The 20,816-nt window shown below is 39.4% G+C and overlaps 2 protein-coding genes across 5 annotated transcripts; both read right to left on the minus strand.

Moving 5' to 3' along the window:
* Nucleotides 1-316: 316 nt before the first annotated feature.
* On the minus strand, nucleotides 317-4,325 carry agr2 (anterior gradient 2). Its single transcript, XM_041809673.1, has 8 exons — nucleotides 4,283-4,325; nucleotides 3,797-3,954; nucleotides 3,644-3,707; nucleotides 3,499-3,551; nucleotides 3,175-3,251; nucleotides 810-873; nucleotides 604-687; nucleotides 317-512 (listed from the first exon to the last, which is right to left on the minus strand). Exons 2-8 carry the CDS (start codon nucleotides 3,942-3,944, stop codon nucleotides 463-465), a joined length of 540 nt encoding a protein of 179 aa, XP_041665607.1. The 5' UTR covers nucleotides 3,945-3,954; nucleotides 4,283-4,325; the 3' UTR covers nucleotides 317-462.
* A 3,710-nt stretch (nucleotides 4,326-8,035) lies between these two features.
* Nucleotides 8,036-20,622, minus strand: ppp1r10 (protein phosphatase 1, regulatory subunit 10). 4 transcript variants are annotated; one of them, XM_041808709.1, is made up of 19 exons: nucleotides 20,535-20,622; nucleotides 20,288-20,364; nucleotides 15,495-15,616; nucleotides 15,316-15,402; nucleotides 14,943-15,078; nucleotides 14,785-14,836; nucleotides 14,536-14,625; nucleotides 14,316-14,444; nucleotides 14,124-14,229; nucleotides 13,783-13,886; nucleotides 13,566-13,693; nucleotides 12,830-12,986; nucleotides 12,602-12,745; nucleotides 12,216-12,462; nucleotides 11,729-11,804; nucleotides 11,131-11,352; nucleotides 10,784-10,907; nucleotides 10,162-10,521; nucleotides 8,036-9,796 (listed from the first exon to the last, which is right to left on the minus strand). In XM_041808709.1, the coding sequence occupies exons 3-19, from the start codon at nucleotides 15,599-15,601 to the stop codon at nucleotides 9,645-9,647; spliced, it is 2,421 nt and encodes an 806-aa protein (XP_041664643.1). In that variant the 5' UTR covers nucleotides 15,602-15,616; nucleotides 20,288-20,364; nucleotides 20,535-20,622; the 3' UTR covers nucleotides 8,036-9,644. The 4 variants fall into 4 exon arrangements, with proteins under 4 accessions (XP_041664643.1, XP_041664644.1, XP_041664642.1 ...); XM_041808710.1 differs by having other exon boundaries at nucleotides 15,495-15,603; nucleotides 20,535-20,621; XM_041808708.1 differs by having other exon boundaries at nucleotides 15,495-15,603; nucleotides 20,076-20,364; nucleotides 20,535-20,621.
* Nucleotides 20,623-20,816: the final 194 nt, after the last annotated feature.

Below are 20,816 nucleotides of genomic sequence, written 5' to 3' on the forward strand. Positions count from 1 at the left end.
ACCCTAATTCATCAGCATAACCCTAACAGATCAGTGCCAAACCCTAACCTGTAGGCTCTGATGGGGCATTAATACCACATAATCATGCCTCTTTATAATTCTGCAGGTAAAATCAATCTGTAGGGAAATCTGAGATGCCATACTCTGATGATGCTATCTTGCTGCCATAAACATTTAAAAACAGTAGCTGAATATTACTGAAGTGTGTCATACATATTAAAGACTAAAGAATAAGTGGATATACTCTGTATAGTCTGTACCCCATGACTGCATTACCCCTATGTCAAAAAAATAAAAACCATTAGAGTTGGTGTAATATGACCTGCTTTTATTGTAAAGACATGGAGGGCAAACAGAAAAAAACAAAGAAGAAATGATCAAGATGATGAAGGGGAGATTGTTCCAGTGCTTTGTGCTGCAGGAACCAACCGACAGCATGTTTTCCTCCAACGAACCATCTAATCACAACTCGTCCTTCAGCAGCTTTTTAGCCTTGTCCATGTTCTCCAACACTGAGGGGAAGAAGCCATTACATCATCATTTTGACATCATAGTTCCATTATCATGACATCAACATCACCATACCAACACAGCTGTACTCACAGAGATTCTCATCCTGGGGTTCGTAGGCATACAGGCGGTTACTATACCGACCAGCAATGTCAGCCCTCACTGTCATGGAGGGGTCTTCACACAGAGACATAGATCATTAATATTGATATATTTTCTTAGGACATACTGTATACAACATTGGACAGTAGGAGGGGACAAAGGCAGTAGTTTTAATACTGCAGAGATGGTTGACTTACCCACAAAGATGATTCTGGGAACGTACTGGCCATCAGGACTCAGATGTTTGTCTGTAGTTTCATACTAAAAACAGAGAAAAACCAATTCAACATAAAGCAGACATTTATTTAATCAGTTATTCTCCCACTTATTCAAAGGTGACACATATTTGTAGTCTAGTAAATGTCTGTGGCACTGTCAAAACATGAGAATATAATAATAAAAAAAATAAAACAAAAAAATACATAATGGATCATTCACCAGAAGAGGAACTGAACCCTGCATTACTCTGCTAACAGGAAGTGACCACGATCTCTCACAAACAATCCTCTGTTAGAAATATATACATTTATATAATAACTAGAAATGCACCCGGAGAGCGCAGACCTCCGCCATTAGCTCTATCTCTTAATAGTGAAGAATCCTTTTAAAAATTCCTGGATCCGTCCCCATGTGCCCCCACCACGGCATTCGCCAATTACTCCCTCCCTGGTGGGGTGGGAACATGGTGAGGCAAAGCATTGGCTTCGCTACAGGTGCCAACAGATGCACCCATGGTCCCACCGGATGACTGGAAGTCATGGCAGAGGGTGAATATTCCTCTATTCCTCCCAGCATTGTGAGTATTCTCACTACAATTCGTTGTCTTTCTCTCTGTTATGCTCCGACTCATCTCCTCGACCGGACGTGCGTCTTTCAAACTCTATAAACTCCAAAACTTTGAATAGAAACACACCCAAAAAACTGCTGGTGGGATTGAAGTCTCCTGGTGTAAAGTGGTAGCAGTGCAGACCCTCACCATTAGCCCTATGCCCCAATAGTACAGAATCCTTTAAAAAATCCTGGATCCAGACGGTGATCCGGATCACTTCCAAAATCTAATCAGTTCTTCCTTATGCCATTTCTGACATTTCCCAAAAAGATTGATCAAAATCCGTCCACAACTTTTTGAGTTATGTTGCTAACAAACTAACAAACACACTAACCAACAAACAAACCCACCCGATCATATAACCCCCTTGGCAGAGGTAATAATAATAATCATCATCATCGTCATCATCATCATAGTCTTACTACTATAACTAGAGAGCTGTCTTCCTGTATGTATGTATGAATGTATGTATGTCTTGCATACCTTCCACGCCACTACATCCAAACCTTTATTCTTAGCTCTGGCTCCTGCTAGCTAGCCCCCTATAGACGGTGCCAGCGTAGCCCCCCCAGGTCCTGAGGGGTGTGGGGAGTGGAGGGCTGCGGGGTGAGTGGATGGGTGACAGATAGGGCTAGCAACAAGCAGCCTTGCAGTTTAGCTGCTTTTCTCTTAGCCTTCTGCTTTTACCGCAACTTAGCCTAGCTTAGCTTTGACTGCTCTGCTTCTCTGCAGGGTGAGTGGATGGGTGACAGATGGGGTTAGGGTGTCATAGTCATAGTGGTAAAGCCCCATTAGAGTGATAGATAGCTAGATAGATCGGGAAACGCAAGGTATCCAGCTGCAGCTCACAAACACAACATGAGACGTCTCTTACATTTTAGCCCCCCCAACCAAAACATAATTTACACAAACTTCTACACAGAAGCGAAAAGATTAAACATAGTGAAAATTTTACTTAGATCTAAAATTACTATCTAAAATTAATTCTAAATTAAATAACCAAAAGTTGAATATACAATTAAAGACCAAAAAAATTACAAATCTTTGCAGATGAACACAATTGAGCCTATATACAATATAAAGCAAACATTTGTTTTGAACTGTACAAGAACAAAACCCATTCTAAACCTTACAGCTCCATAGCACTGTTTAAAAGAGAATATATGATTTGAATATGGACCAAATGTGTAACAACTTTGTTACTGTTTTTCAGCATATACAGGTCTGTGTGTTTTGACAGTATGGTTGCAAGATGTATAAAGAGTGCAAGAATGCTGACTAGACATGATCAGAAGTATATAATATGAAAGGGTGTGGGCAGCTTTACATGAGATAAGATCATTTCACACTGTTGATTAGTGCAAAACTAACTGACTACAGTACATACATTAACTTTCTCATTTGTATGGTAATAGGTTATTGGTGTAGATATGCATATGAGATGAAGAATTTCTCCATTGATTTATGTTACTGACACTACAGAAGTCAGCAGGCATAGCGAGGTGTAGTCCTGGGGCCAGAGCAGGCTTGAAATCACAATCAGCTTCAGTGGCCAACTATGCTTACACAACAAGGAATTTTACTCTTGTTTGCTTGTCTCTCAATGTACAGGAATTACACATTAAATACAAAAATACACAGACTTGCAAACTATCACAATTAAGATTTAGATATGTACAACCCTTTGTTGGTGTTATTTCTAGTAACAATAATGATAATAATAATGAACTCACCACTAGGTTGAGGACAATGAAGTCTTCATCCAGGGTCTTTTGAATTTTCTGGTTGTCGGCAAAGACTTTCTTCAAGGCTGTAGGATGACACAGAGAGGAGAGGGGATCAATGTGAGTCTGATTCTGCTCCAGGTTTCTGCCTCACGGAAATTAATGTTGGGTTTTTATCAGAAATAGAACAGAGAGAACAGTCTAGACCTGCCCTCTTTGGCAAGAGTCCAGAGATAACTTTTCTTAAGAATTGGAGCCATTCAAATGATAATTGATTAATTGATTGATTTTTTTTTTTTGATTGAGCGATTGAACGAACATGTCAGGGCTCACCTTGGCTGTGTTTACACTCGTCTAGGTGAAAGATGACCATCAGAGGCTTGCCCCTAAAAAAAACAGAAACAATCAGACAACCTCAGGTACATGAACATGTGATATTCTTTGAAATCATCAGGTGACAAAATCAGGTGACACTGACGCTTTGCGAGCCCAGTACAGAGCCTCCTCATACGTCTGAGCCCAGATCAGCTGATCACCCCAACCTGCACACGAACACACAATATTATATTATATTATGTTATATTATATTATATTATATTATATTATTCAAAGACCTGTGTGCGTGTCTCACCTCTGTGCATCATCTGGGGAACCCTCTTTCCTGTCTTAGGGATGTACTTTCTATCCTCCCTTTCCTTCTCTCCTTTCTTTCCAGCAGCAAAGACGGAGGAGACGGCCCCGAGGAGGACGAGGAAGGACAGCACGGCTCTGATCATCATGGTGGACTAACTGTGGCAGGTGAGAGATTCAGGTAAAATGGGTGACCAGTGAGTCAAACAAGAGTCAATCTAAACATGCAAACAGCAAAGCTCCTGTAAAAAAAATAATATGAGAAACAATGAAGGATTCCTGTCAGAGATGACCCTGATGAAGACAGGAGAAGGTAACATACGTTTTACGATACAGTTTTAGAAACAACACATTTTAAAACAGATACAGTTATTCAAACATTCCAAATGATTACTTGTTAAAAAGAAACGATTTTAAGGAATGTTTCAGTTGAAAAGCAAGCAGCATGGTGGCCTATTAAGGACACATCCTGGATCCTGGTTCTTACCTGTTGTTGGCTCAGATGAGAGTAGAGGTGGACCGCAGCTCAGAAATCTGCTGTACCTGCACTCTCACCTGTTCCTATTTAAATACCTGCTCTCTTTAGCCCTGCCCACCTCCCTCCCTCCTTCGCCCTGAGCAGGAACGCCTCAGGGACTCGACCTACCTCAGAAAGGAAACTGATGATTTAACCAATCAGAGAAAGACTCATTTCTAAAGGCCAGTAGCTTTAAGAGAAAATATATCTCAACTTGTGTTCAGGAACAATAATCTCCTTCATTTATAGATATGCACCCAATGATTCATAACATTTTATTGATTAATTTCAAGGCTGATATGTGTATGATCAGTGTGATCAAACTTTGAAAAGAGTCTAACATATTTAATCAATCATCAATAACAGGAAATCTGTTAAATCATCAGAATTTTAAAATGAGTCCAATAACGAGGGCTGTGTTCATATTCTGGAGACATCCAGTCATCAGTGTATCAAAATCTGGGCTTTTTCCTCCAACTACTTATTTATTTTTATAATTTACAATTTATTATTGGGTGATTTATTCATTTGTTATTTAGGATTAATTCTTTAATAATTAGTGATTCATTACTCTTATTGGAGGGATTTTTTCCTTTATAACAAGTGACTTATTCCTCTTAAAGGAGTTATATAGTCCTTTGCTTTAGTGATTTATTCCTCTTCTATTAAGGATATATTCCTTTATTATTAGTGTTTTTCCTTTATTTTTAGTGATTTATTCCTGAATTATAAGTAAATCATTCCTTTATGATTTATTGCCCTATTTCTCATATTCATGAAATATTTATAATGAGAGATTTATTCAATTTATATTCATGAATCGTACCTTTATTATGACTGATTTATTCCTCTTATGTGTATGAATTCTTTATTATTATATATTTATTCTTTTATAAAAATCATAAGTTATACCTTTTGTTATTAGTGACTTTTTCCCTTTTTTGATTACATTAAGTACTATTTGTTCAGTATTAAATATTGATCTTTTTTGTTATATTGATAATTTATCATGCATAAGATATAGTAAAAATATTGATGATTTGTTCCTTTTATATTGATTATTTTAACAGTGTGGATGCTGCCACAATTGATTAATAATCTGATTTCATGATAAATAATCTTTTTAATCATAAGGTCCAGGTGACAGGGTGTTTGGATCAGGTCCAAGGACAGGTCAGCATTGACCTGGTGATAAATAAATAATGACAAATAATCTTTTTAATCATAAGGTCCAGGTGATAGGGTGTTTGGATCAGGTCCAAGGACAGGTCAGCATTTACCTGAAAGAAGAAGATGAGGGCGGGTTGATGATGATTGGTCTCTCTGTGATTGGCTGAGGACATAAAGGTGAAATTTACCTGTAGAGTCAACATGTTGACACAGAGATGGAGCAGACGGATGTTTAAATCCACACAAGGAGCTAAAAACCAACCGTGAACCTAGTGACAAGATAAAAAAAAAAAGAAAAAAAAAAGAAGACAAAACCAGAATCATGAACCGAAACCTGGTTCAGAACCAGAATCATGAACAGAAACCTGGAACAGAGCCAGAATCATGAACAAAAGCCTGGACCAGAACCTAGCTGGCATTAGCAGAAGGTCCTGTGGATAGCCTAGTTAAGAAACAGCCATACTCAGAGATGGACACATGAACAAACAAATCAGGATTTATCTTTTACTCATGGAGTGTTAGAAAAAAATTACTCACTTTTCGCTGTCTGACTGTACTTTTACAAATGTGCCAATGAACTCAAGTACTTAACAGCAGCCTCAGCTGCAGAGTGACTGACATATAGACAGTCATTCCTGATTAAAATTAAAACCATAAATACTATATAAGTATAATTAATGAATTACTATAGCTTACTAAATAACAAGAACTTATGAGGAGTTAAGAGTAGTCTGTTTGAAAATATTTTTAAATGGTATGATGTTTACTTTTTCTGGCCCTTTTGGGTCTAACCCTGAACAAGCACAACAACAACAAAACAATAAAACCAGAAAAGAAACCCACATGAGAACCCACGGAGTTTTCATGTTTTACACAAATCTTTCAAGACTCAGGAAATTGAATTAGAGATAAGACCGTATTGAAGGCTCCATTATTACAGGTTTTAATTCTTCTTGTCATGATAAAGTTCAGAAGTTTACATCAAAGAAATTAGTAACACCTTTGACACTTTCAACGGAGTTAACACATTTGACAGCCATGTCTGATATTGGACTGATCAGTATAACGTACCAGACAGGTAAATGTTCATTTAATCTACTTGTTAGCTGTGTTAGCTTGTTCTGATGGATGACTCAGTACTCTTAAGACTACGTAACAAGGATGTGGGTCTGTTAAATGCTGAGCTGGCCTTACCCCCCTTTTACTCTTCTGTGTATTTAAAGACTCATCACGAACCAGCTCTGCATGTTCTGAATCAATATTTACTGAGGAGGGCGGGTTAAAAAACATTCCTACCCATTCAGCAGCTGCACTGAGCACCGCCCTGATTACACGGATACACACATTGGCCCAAAGAGGATGCTACTTCCTGTTTCAGAATGAGGCTCTGGGATCATTTGAATAGTCCTTTTTGTTCTGGTAGGTTCCTAACTGAAATACCAAAGCCGCGATCAGAACGGTTGGGGTTCACAAAAAGAAATAGCTCCAGTGCTCTCTTTAGAGACCCCAGGGCAAACCCAGAACTCACTGGAAGGATTGGACACCACCCTAATTTAAAAAAAAGGGTCACTATGTAGAGTTTAATAAAAAACAGAATGCAATTATTTTTAAATCTCATAAACCCAATTTTTCACAATAGAACATAAACAACATATCAGAAGTTGAAACTGATGCATTTTACCATTTTAAGAGAAATATTAGCTGATTTAGTTTACCATTGTGCAGAATCTCCTCTATTTCTCTCTTTCTGGATTATTTTCACATATGAATTCTTCCTCACATGACAGCTTTAACTTGAAATTGTGGATGGCATGGTCAACTGTGTTGCCAGACAATGATTTCTGGAAGTGTTCATGAGGCAATGCAGTGATTTCCAGTGCAGAATCATTCCTGTTTTAATGCAGCGCCATCTGAGGGCCCAAAGCTCACAGTCATTTTTCAAGATTCTCTAAATCTTTTAATGATTTAATTTACTCTAGATGGTGGGATATTCAAAATTGTCACAATTTCACGTTGAAGAACCTTAAATTGTTCCAGTTCTAGACGGTTTCTCACAGATTGGTGAACTTCTGTTCATCTTGACTGCCTCTCTAAAATGCTTTTATACCCAGACATGTTACTGACCTGTTGTCAGTTTACCTTGGATGCAATATGCTCCTCCAGATGTTTTTCACTCATACCACTTACTTTTCCAGTCTTTTGTTGCCCCGTTTCTACTTTTTTGAGATGTGTTGCTGCCATCAAACACATAATGAATGAACGTTCTATTGTAAAGGAAATATGATTTTATGAGGTTTGAAAATCATTGCATCCTGCTTTTGCGTACATTTCACACAATGCCCTAATTTTTTGGATTTGGGGTTGTATTCCATCAGATCTGGGAATGATTCAGTATCTCCAAAGAGGAGCTGGAAAACGTCACAGAGGAGAGGGACACCTGAGCTGACACCGCCCACTGCCACCATGGCCTGGTCCAAGATAAGAGGAAGAGGATGGATGGACAGCTAAATGGATTGAGAAGTATTATATTAAGAATGAAAAACGCAGAAGAGCTCTTTTCTTAGATTTGACATTTATTCATGACACTGTGTACAAAAAAACGAAATATGTACAAACATGTTTCTGTGTTTAACAGTTCATATTGACAGGTTAAGGAGCATCTTAAAGGGCTGGCGCTCCCAGAATGCTCCACAATCAAATAAAAAAAAACATGTAGGTCAAACAGGACAGTAACTAAAGTCCCAAAGAGACGCAGCTCAACGTTTTCACAGAAAACAAAGTCACCTTTACATCAAATAAACATACAGTCAGACACCTGATCATAATTGTCAGGACACTCAGGGCAGTCATCAGAGACTGTAAAGATGTGGGCACAGCCTCCATGATTTAGCCTTAAACCTTCCCTCTCTAGCGTCCAGCAGGGGGCAGTAAACACAGCCTGATTCCACAGGAGTCTACATGTCAGCTGATTTATTCCCCAGTAAACGTTCCTAATGAGTTTAAGGTCTCAGATTCTCCTCTGAGTCCTCTTCAGCAACACCAGGATGTTCTAGTAAATCATATTCCATTTAGAGTAGAAGAGAGACTCTTATACAAAAAAGAAAACAAGGATGTCACTGAGGCCACGCCCACTTCTTACATACAACCAGTGTTCTGACATATCAATCACACACATACGCTCAATGGTTCTAGCTGCTGTCCCTAACAGACAGGAAGTTCCTCTTCATTAGTCAGTGTAATGCTGTAACACCTGGACAGGTGAGCTCTCCGTGATCTCAGGATAAAGTGCTTATGATGCAAGTGAAGAATCATGACCACATGACATCACTGACCACTTCCTGTTCAAGCTCATCACCATCAAATGCTTAAAAAAATTCAGCTCCTCTGATGGGTAACACCACTGTGACATCAAAGTCCTAAAAGTAGGGCTCCAGACCATCTTTTTCACCCCCCGTTTGTTTTTGAGATGTCTGAGTTTGTTGGTCAGTAATGCCTCGTTAACTGATATGGCCGCTTCAAGGTTTAGTGAGGTTACAATCAACGTCCCTTTCAGTCACACCATGGGGAGTTTTAGTACTCACAGGGGCTACTTTGACCACGAGGCACAGCCACAGCACGCTATGTCTTTTAATTATCCAGATTAAAGACATGTGAGATATCAGTTTAAACGCACCGTCAGCAGGTAGAGTCCTCGATACACAGACGCTAATCTGGGCTAAAGTGACATCCAGTCAATCTATTCCAGCATGTCGCCTATCACTGTAAATACTAACATCGCTCTGACACAAAGAGTAGGTAGGGCTCTTTGGTCAGTGAGCATGGCTGTTTGGCTCTGTTTATAAAATCAGAAAAGAACAAATACTTGACCGAGATTAAATTTTCTTTGTTTTCTGACACTAAATGCTCCTATATTACTGCTGTTGCAGGTAGCTTATACAGATTCACCTGACCCTCATTCAGCTGGTGGTGGTGCCATTATCAAACCCAGACATCAATACAAACATCCGTTCATCTAAGCAAAGCTTTTTGTTGTTCTGAAGCACTCGGATGATGGTACATAAGTTAGTCTGAAACCCTGCCACAGAGGATCCTCAAAGCCTACAGTGCTGGCTGCTGTCCTCATGCTGCAGCAACCCCTACTATCATCAGCCTCCAGCACCCTCTAGTGTCCATGCTGGGGATGCTGGTTGTGTGCGGGATGGTTGGGGGGTAGTGGGGGTCCGTTTACTCCAGGGTGATAAAAAGCACAGTTACTCTCGTAGCGGCAGCTTCCCTTCATCATGAAGTGGCGACACACCGGCCTCTTGGACATGTCTGTAGACAAACCATACAATACATACTTTGAAAACAAGCTTCAAAATTTTTACTTTAATATACACACTTTAAACACACACTTTAACATACACACTATACCAAACTGTAATTAACACAATTAATAAATAACCACAGCAGCAGTCATAGTTTTCTGAATAAGGTTTGTTTTGGGCTTTCTGATGAATAAGCTTCTCTTTTCTCCAAACGCATTTTTTTGACTAATTTTAATTCCTATTTCACTAAATCAATGATTACAATCGGGATTCTTTCAAAATAAAAAGACCCCAACTGAAAAGCAGTTTATATTATAGATATTAAAATAAAAACAATCAAAAAAACTTTACACCTTGTTGTGTCCAACATACCGTTCATGTTGTTGTGTCCTCCTCGGGGCCCTCCCCTACCCCGCCCCCTAAAGCCTGGCTCTCCTCCACGGCCCCGCCCTCCTCTGTGAAAGTGCCCTCCTCTGTGTGGCCCTCCTCTCATGGACTCATCACCCCAATAGTTTCCGTTGTCTCCGCGGCCCTGGCCTGGTGGTGGCCCCATCATACGGGGCCCTCCAGCGTTAAAGGGGGGCCCGTGTCCATGGGGGGGTGGGGGATGATTGAAGCGGGGTCCTCCAGGGGGGTTGTTGGGGGGGTAGCCTCCGTTCATGGGCATCTGCATATGCATGTTCATGTTCATGTTGTTCATGTTGGGACCATGACCTAGAAGACCAGAGTTCACTGTGGAGACAGACAGAAGGCGTCATTATGGTATCATTGTGACATTATACAGTGGTGGTTTATTCCACTGACGCTGAACATTAACTTTATGATGATGGAGTAGTGGTGATGGGGGCTGGCCTATTTCTGGGGATTGGAGAGGTGGTAAAAGTGCAGGATAAGGGTTAGAGGGGCTGTGTTTACCTTGGTTAAGGTTAGAGGAGTCTACTTGGGTTAAATGGGTGGTGCCTACCTGCGTTAGGATGAGGGGGTAGGTGCTTACCTGGTGGGGGTCCAGCCTGGTTCTGGTTCTGGCTTTGCTGCAGTGAGCCCAGCAGCTGTTTTATTTTATCAGAGAAATCCGGCTGTTTGATTAGATCCTCTGTGGACTGAGCGCCTGACGCCCCCTGTGGGTCAAATATCAAATGGCATAAATATCTAATAATTTCTTATGGCTTATTACTGTTTTTAATGACTTAAAACATCACATAGAGAGACGCTGCTGCACAGTTATATACATCTACCGTAAAAACGATATTTTAATATTACACCATAATAGATAAGAGAAGTTCCTGCACTTTACATATTAATGAAAAAATAAAATGACAGTAATAATAATAATAATATTACCATAATGGATGAGAGCAGCTCCTGCACATTGACAGATGGCGTCGTTGAGGTGTTGTTGGTCGTACTGGAGGGGTTGGTCTGAGGACTTCTGTTGCTGTTCAGGTTCATGAGATTGGCGAGGACAGGGGGCAGCTTGGAGCTCTCAGTCTGCATCAGGTTAGAGCCACCATGTGAGGACGAGTCCATCGGCTCCACGTAGCCATCATCCATCATCGACAGGTCCTAGGGGTGGGAATATATTTATAATTTCAGTAGTTGTATCAATTATCAGATATGAACATTTTTCTTCAGAAATCTGCTCCAGTACCACACCATTCTGATGTTTATTTCTGATATATAACTGTATTTTATATGTTATAAACTGCTCTATTTAGACCCAGCTGCTTGTCTGTTCACTACTCTAACCTTCAGATTACAGGCGTTCTCTCAAAGCAGTTCAGGTTTTCAGCTTTTTTAGACTTACTAACACCACATGCTTCAAAATACTAAACATCTTCAGATAGAACTTTTAGTTAAGAGAGACCATTGTCTAAACTAAACCAAAGTTTGCAACATATAAACATGTGGGTAACGTGGAGAGGACTGTAAGCAGCCTCACCTCGTCCAGTGGGATCAAGCGGGGGGGCATGGGTTCATATGGCTCTGGGTCTGGTTCATGAGGACTGTCAGGAACACTGAGAGACAGGAAGTGACATCATTAGCACACAGTCAGGGGTCTGACATTTCACAAAAAAAAGTCTGTTTAAACAGAGAGGAACTGTTAGAGGGCTGGATTGTTTTTAGAAGAATAATGTAAAAGTCATAGGTTTGATTTGACTGATAAATAAGAGGATGATTAAGGTTTAATTAAAATGTTCATTTCAGTCTGCACCAGAATGTAAAGGGATAAACATTAAAAGATGATACATTAGCCAATCAGAATTATTCTCCCTCTTCAACAAACTATGGTTCATCTCTGTAATTGGTGGTCCAACTTTAATTAAACAAAGCAGGTTCCCAGCAGGACTGACCAATCACATCCCTACATTAATTATTAATTATTATTAATAATCGTATCAGGGTTCCTATGAATGATCATATCCCACCTCTCCTTATTGAGGAAGATCTCCTGCAGTATTCCCATCTCGCGGTCTCTCTGGGTTAGTTTCTCTGTGCTGTTGGCGCCGGGTGTCACAAGGCTACCCGTTAACGTGAGGGGCCGAGGGGGGCTCCAGGGAACCCTCTCCTCCATGGTGTCATGTGATAGACGGCGGGCCATCTCAAACGTATGTCTGTCCATCATCAGCTCCCTCTTGGCGGCCTCGCCAAAGTCTTTTATCTTGTTCACGTTCACTGTGGATTAACATGAATTAGTATGAGACTTATTATCATCATCATTATTACTAATAATTATTGTTACGTTGCATTATGTTATTTTTATCATTAGCACTGTTATGATGTTGTGGAGTTTGACGGGCTGAAGATGTCTCACCTCTCTCAGTCTCATCCAAGTCAAAGTAAAAGTAATGTTTGAGCTGCTCCTCCTCAGCCCAGTGCACCGTTTTCTTCTTCTTCCCTTTCTTTGTCAGCTGTTCTTCTTCTCCTCTAGGCTCTGACAGAGCATTGGGCTTCTCACCTGGATGAAGATGAGACAGGTGAGTCATAACACAGGCAGGTACAGATAAAGGTAAACAGACAAACAGGTAGGTGTTAAACTCACCACTGTCTGAGGGTTCAGGATCTTCAGAGGGGACCGGGGTCCCGGGCGGATCCATGTCATGGTTATCATCAGGTGGAGCTGAGGAAGATGCGGCTTCAGGTGAGGACGGTTTGGTAGAAGAAGAATACGAGGACGGTTTACTGTCAAAAGGACTCCCCTGTGGTGAGACAGGAAGTAATATTAACATCCAGCTCAGAGATAAGCCTGGGATATTAATGAAGTTTAACAGTGCACAATTTTAGAATAAAAGCCTGTGATACTAAATTAGTTTAACAGTAAATAACTTCAGAATAAAATCCCATTGTATTAATTAAGTAAAATGATGAATACCTTCAGAACAACAGACAGAGATATTAATCAGGTTAACAGTTTTATAGTTTCAGATTAAAGCCTTGGAAACAAATGTAGTTTGATGATAAATAAGTTAAAAAGAAAAGACTGAAAATGTAAATGTAAATGATGTTAAAATTTAAATAATTTCAGAATAAAAGTATGGAATATTAATTAATTTAAATTATCAATAATTTCTGAATAAAAGTTCAGAGTATAAATTAAGTTTAATATGTTTTTATAATAACAAAGGCTGAGACATTATTTTAATGGTACATCATTTCAGAACCCCCCCCCCCAGGAATTTGGTAAATTTTAACTGTATATAATTTCAGAGTAAAAGTCAATGGGTATTAATGATTAGTTTATGCTAAATACAATCAAGTATAAGCAGGTGTATATTCACCTTGTTGGAGGTTGGGGAGACCACCTTGCTCCCCGTTGCAGGACCTTGTCCAGGTTTCTTCTTCTTTATCTTTATCCCAGGTACAGGGGCAGAGTTTAGAGCATCCAGGAAGCCAGTGCACTCCATGGCTGTGGAGGAAGTGGTGATAGAGAGGAGTTAGGACCTAAGCTGACGGGTTTAAATTAAGTTTGGAGGATTGAACTGTTGTTAAACTCACGCTGAGCCGGGATGATCTTCACTTTGATCTCTTTGGCTGAGTTCGATGGCGTGTTCAGAGGTTTGTACTTCTTCTCCAGAGGGGGGGCGTCAGAGGGGCCCGAACTGAGGGACAGAGCATGTCAATATCATCAGCAGCCACAAGGGGGCAGCACTGGGCACGATTATAACCATGATTATAATTATGGTTTTATATGGTGCTGTGATCATCTGATCTGACACAGTGATCATGGTAATGGACAGAAAGAGCTCGGTGTAAGATTGTACAAAACACAATGTGTATCAGTGTGTATCTTTTGTGTATTAGTGTTTATTACTGTGTTAGACTTCAGGTGTAGTTACCTTGGTCTCTTGAGCACAGGTGGTTTGATGTTGTACTTGTCTCCCAGCTGAGGGGGAGTGGGTGTCTTCTTGGGAGGGGCGGGGTTAGGGGTGTCCATCTCCAATCCTATAAACATAAAAACATCACCATGACTGTTTGACCGCAGAACTTCATCAGTCTACTGTTTGTTGAGGAGTGGTTGTTATGGTTACCGATGGAGCGGATCTTGGCGTGGCTGGGAGCGTGAGCTTTGGGTTTCTCCTTCTTCTTCTCCTCCTCTGAGCTCCTCTCTTTCACCTCCCTCACTGGTGCCCGGCTCTCCTCCTTCTTCTTTTTCTTATCTGCATAAACACAACCACAGTTAAATTTAAGGGGTTACGCGCCACCATATTGTAAAACAGCAGTGAGTGGGCTACAGTTCTCTGCTCTTACCAGCAGGAGAGCTGCCGCTGCTTGACACGCTCTGTGAGCGAATGGTCGCCATCCAGCCATCGACCAGCACCAACGCCAACTTTCTCAGATCTGAAAAGATTTAATACACAACATTCAGCCCAACATGACAGAGAGCAGTCAAATAAACAGAATATTAATAATAATCAATAGTAAAATGAATAGAATATTCAGAATGATTATTTCTAATCATTACAAATAAAGTTTATAGAGAGAAGATGGTAAACTAACCTTCAGTGTCTGCACTTTTACTCAGCTGCTTCACCAGTTTTGCCGTGTTATTCTAAAAATAAAATTAGTAAGACAGTTGTCAGAGGGAACACATAAACATGGATGTTTCTGAGTCAGAACAGGATGAAGATGAGGGAGTTGAGTATCATCAGCCTCACCAGTTTGAGGTGGTCTACAGTGAGAGGAAGTTTCTGCAGTGTGAGCAGGATGAGCTGCAGCAATGGCGTGTTGTTGGTCGTCTTTGAGTAGGTGAGCCACGCGTTTAACAGTCGGTACCCACCCACCCTGATGAACCTGAAACAGGTAACCATGTTAGAACGCAATTAAATTACTGCCATGCTCAAGTAACAGTCGATAAAATCATGAAATGACCATCATGGTTGATTTACAATAGATAAAATGGTAAAATGACCATCATGCTCAGTGTCAGTTGAGATTAATCCGTTTATAACATGTTGATATTATTGGCATTTTTCTCGTTGAAACAAACCCATACATTATCACATATGTCTCACTGACAGGTGTTCCTACCTGTTTAGGATGTCATGTGACTTGGTCTGCAGCAGGATGTTTAGATACATACACCTGCTTACCATCTTAGTGGAAGCTTTCATCAAACTGTAGGAACACAGGTGTCACATGTCAGGTACAGTTGAATCCAGAAGAGAGCTTCAACATCAACACATCATAATGTGATCTAAGGTACTCACCTGAACACCTTTGGGACTCCCTCCAGGCTCCGCAGCTCGCCATCCTTCCCTAGCAGAGCCTCCACCCCTGTCAGGATCTCTCTGGGGTCCACAGGCCCCCCCGCCATACCTGAAAGACACACCTACAATAATTAGTACACCTGAAACAATACACCTGAAAAATCCACTTATGCTATTTAATACACCTGAAATAATAACTGCATCTGAAACAAACATCTACGATGTATGTCAGACAACTAGAATAATTAATACATTAGAAACACACACATAAAAATCATATTTACACATGAAACAAAAACCCATGATACTTAATTCATCTGTCCCACACTTGAAATAGTTAACACTGCCTACACAGAATAATCAATAATGAATAATTAATGCACAGTATGAATTTTTCACCAGGGGGGCTTTATATAAAACAACTGATGGCATCCAGGGTAGAATTTCTTTTGACCCAACCACTTCCAGTGGACAGCAGTTGAAACAAACGGGGATGTGACTGCAACTATAACCAGGTCATGTCTGTCATCAGGACAAGTGATGTTACATCTCTAAGATGAAGGATTTCTCAGGCTTTGAAAAGTGCCATCACATCAGAGGTTTATTTAGGAACTCAACAAAAAAATCACATATCAATAAAATTTAATCATTTTTAATGAATGCCAACATCTCAGAGAGAATATTGTACGTACTGTCCCTTTAGGGAACCTGTTCAATCAACAGAGCATCTACCTGTCAGAGCTGCTCCACCCTCAGATATTAACCAATGAGGACTGAGGACACACCCAAACTGCAACATGTTCCCATCTGAACCAAAGACATCCTCACACCTGAACAAGGATGTGACTGACACACCTAGATACACACCAGCAGGCCAGGTAATCCCGTCGCAATCAGAGACACCACTAACATTGCCATGGGTCTCAAACAGACCATGGGGTCATTGCGGGACAACACCCAGTACACAATAAACTCACAGTAAACACAACCGTGAGAAAAGATGTACAGATGCTACAACGAGGCTAATTAAACAGTACATGTAATATCTCATGGGGCTAATTAGAAAGTACAAGCAACATTCAGACAGACAGTATGGAGGAGGATCAGGACACAAGGAAGAAATAATGAACAGGAAGGAGCAGCATTCTTTATCTTACACTTTGAGAAAAAAAGGTTAAATGTAGAAAATAATGATGAAATACTATTCAAACAACAAAGTTTAAATGATGAGAAATATGATTAACTCCAATTTACCCTCCAAAAGAAAGTAGACTCTAGACAATATTAGTCAAAATGTTGAGGTAAAAAGCTGAAAAAAATGATCAAAAACTTATCGTGTAGAGGAAAAATGGGAAAGAAAAATTAAATTGAATTTCAAGCTAAGAAGTTAGAAGATTGAATTTTTATGAAAACAAAAATTAGAAGTGAATAAACGCTGTATTCAGCCCTTCTCTAAAGTCCAGATACTGATAACTGAATGCTGTTTATGACCTAAAAGATAATGTTTTGTTAATAAAGCTGATTTTTAAGTAGGTTCGCTAGTTCATCCATACCAGGCCTCTGGTAGAGGAAAACATATTTACTGATGTAGTATCTATAGGTCAATTCTAACAATATTTTATAACATTTCAGTCCAACATTGTTCCTCACATTTAAACTTTTTATTCTCAAAGTTCAAAATTAAAAAGTCTCCTTTCTTTTTTATGTCCTACCCTAACCCTCCTGCAGATCCAACAACAGTCTGACTCAGGACCAGGGTCTAAGACTGAACCAGAACTCTTTGAGTGTTGATGACTCACCGACAGCGTCTCCATTAGAATCCACTGATGACATAAACTTTACTGTTAGTCTAATAATTATGACATCATTAGTTAAATAATGGTCAGTGTGATTTAATAACTAAGGCTGCACAATAAATTTTATCATTATCAGAACATGAGCATTGGCAATTAACACATTACAGTTTAATGAATTTATAGTAGTAAATTTAAATATATATATATATACTTAATGGTAAAATGCAAAGCTTTCTCACTCATATGAAGAAGTACAACTACTCACTTATACTTAATGAAGTTAGATCTGACTTAGGTTGGTTTCAGCTACTCTCAAAGCCAGTTAAGTGAAAAAATTTGATGTTTTATTTTGGGGGGGGGAAAAGCAAGAGCAAACGCTAGTATGGGTTATGTCCTCCTAATAAGTCTTGGTCTCATGATATCATGTGGTAATATATAGAGGCTTGAGATAAAACAGGTATGATTTAACATAAGTGCATTAAAATTCAGATATTAGTCACTAATACTTAAGCTTACAAGAGCTCAGGGAAATGATTATAACAAATGTATACATTTTCCATCTTTTAAGATGTATAATTATTCAGTCCTAAAAATAACAATGATCTAATTACTTAAATGAATAATATATGATTGATAACTATGATACCAATAATATCACTACGATCTGCTGAACTAAATCACTGTGATCTAATTAAGTCACTGATAAGGTAAAACATGGATTACACTCATATTCATGGCAGAAAGAAGCTGTGTACCCTGGTTTAGTTAAAGGCTGAGAACTAAAAAAAGAAATTTAACCAGAAATATTTCTGTAATGATTGATCAGTATTTAATATGTGAAATTCAAACAGGAGAACAGAGACATCATTGAGTCTGTTGTCACATTAAAATGGAGTCTGATGGAGAGATGGATGGTACAAACAGGACTGGGCAATATGGAAATATCAAAAACAGAAATATAAACTTATCTGATCAAATTCAAACATTCAGCATTAGCAGATACTTCTAACAATAAGTTTCCTTAAATTGTTTTTTTTCCAGGACTTATATTGTTGTATAAAAACAATTGTAAATATCATTTGATTTTTTTTACTGATAATAAAATGACCCTAAATGAAATGAAGATTCATAAACATTTAATCAGTTTTATATTGCGATCAATTCTTACTGATTCCTACTGTTAACTATCTTTTAATATATCAACATAATCAATGCCATCTTCCTCTATCTCATAACAATCTGTCATTACATCTCAAAAACACTCCATAAATTGCCCAGCCCTAGAAGAGTATTAAAATAGAAAAACAAAGTCATCAATGTATGCAGAGGAGGCTGTGATGGATGAATGCTTGTACGTTGTTACTCTCATACAAATACAGTATGTGATGGTGTTTACTGAACTACATGTCAGTGGTTTACTGCCCCCTACAGGCCACTATATACTCATACATTGTGCTGTTACACAATGAATAAATTACACATCAATATTATTGAGCAACATGTTTAAATTAAGTCAATTAATAATAAATAATAAATTACACTACGGGTGTATACTGATTAACCTGCCCTGTATCTGTATTATCATGTATATAATTGGTCTTTAAGCACCCTGCACATGGCTCATATTTACATAATATTCACATATAAGTGGGAGAAGCATGCACGTCCATGTTTATGTGTTTATAATGAATCTGTCTGCTCGTGTACAGACGTACACCTTAATGTGATGATGTGAGAATCAGTTAGATCTTACCCGGGTAACGAAGTTTTATAAAGTCTCCTCAACACTGCAAATAACAACACTCCTGTAAACGTCACATTGGTTAAATATAAACAGTGTTAGACATGAGCTGGTCCTGCTTCAGTGGGGGAAACATACTGTGTGTTATTACATAGTTCAGAATAGAGAACAGATACATGATGAAGGGTACACAGGTAAACCACAGCGGTACATTAGACAGGAAGTACTGTCATCTTTATCATAATAAAGGTTATTTGTTCTGGCTCTGGGTCAAAGAGGAAGTCTGAATCAGCCTTTAAATCCGCCCTCGGTTATATAAGGGCGGTGGAGCTGCTATAAAAGGCTCTTGGAAGCTAAGCAGGCCCCACCCCCCGTTAACCGTTTCTCTTCCTGAACAGCCAACAATGGCTCCCGCAGCACCGAGCCTGAAACAACACGGACACTTCTCACAGAATGCCACGATTTCATCGCAGTCTACTCGTAAAGGCTAGTAAAATGTCCAAAATAAAACTTCTAGGAGAACCGGAGCCGTCCCAGCGTGGGAAACCACCACCACAGATCCGCCATGATTATCAGTCCCGACTGTTGTATCATCCTGCAATCTTTATCCGCAGATTGCCGCGAACATGGAGTCCCTGTGCTATAATTATCGACATATCAAACCACACAGTGCTTCATCAAATATGTCCACAGTCCTCAAACTAACGCAATCTTTATGTGCAGATTGCGGAGGGTTTAGGTCCGTGGAGCAGCCCCTAAAAGCACATCTGAAGGCAGATAATCCGACTCCATCTAAGCCTGCGGCAATCTTTATCAGCAGATTGCTTATAGTTATTTATCCGATTAATAATTTCGTTTATTATCAACGTCCGTCCACTCAGTCTCACACACAAAGAAACGGAGTGAGATTTCTCCGTCCACTTTCCTGTGTGAGCTCATTCTAAGAGCAAAGCTAAGCTAGCCAGCTAACCGCTAGCGTATTGTCTACCTACGGCTGTTTTCATTTGATTCATCTCGATTGAATTAACTTCAAAATCAACTTACTATGATTTCTAAAGGTCCTCAGCGTCTCGGCTTTAATGATCTGTGCTTTTCGGGCACTTATTTCTCTCACTTAACTACTTTATATCATAAACTTCATGGTTTTAATTTCAACTTAAAGACTTCTTATGGGTGGGGCTGTGAGAGCTAAAGGCTAGTCTTTCTTTCCTTCAGGAACAAACTGGAGGCAAAAATAGGCATAAAATGTCCATTACTTGAAGAAAAAATATGAATTAGAGCAGAGATGTTCAAAGTCCTCGACGGTTCAGTCTTCGGCGAAGCAGATTCAAACCTGAAAAACACACAAAAACAACAGATTTAGTCCCGACTGAGCCTCTGTTTCATCCTCCGTCCAAAACACAGTCCTTTCTCGAATTTTGAGGATTTTTCAGTTTGATTTTCGCAGTTAAAACAAACAAAATGCTAAAAAGAAATCCCCGCTGTCTTTGTGACTTCACTTACCTCTGACCAAATCCAGGAATGAGCTTGAAAGGGCGGGACTTAGCTTTTATACTGAGTGACGATTTTTACGTCAAACGCAGCGTTATCAGACGAAGGAAGATGGAGGAAAGCCGACCTTCACTTTCCTGTCAAAGTCGTAATGGCGCAGCTGACAGTTTGATAACGTTAACTGTAAACAACTCAATGAAATTCGCATGAAACCGCCATTTTTCATCATAAATAGGGCAAAAGTAAAAGTCACAAACGTAATTTGTTGACTTCACTCGGTTTTAGTGGTTGTTT

This window comes from Cheilinus undulatus, linkage group 16 (assembly GCF_018320785.1).
Source record: "Cheilinus undulatus linkage group 16, ASM1832078v1, whole genome shotgun sequence".
Taxonomy (NCBI): domain Eukaryota; kingdom Metazoa; phylum Chordata; class Actinopteri; order Labriformes; family Labridae; genus Cheilinus; species Cheilinus undulatus.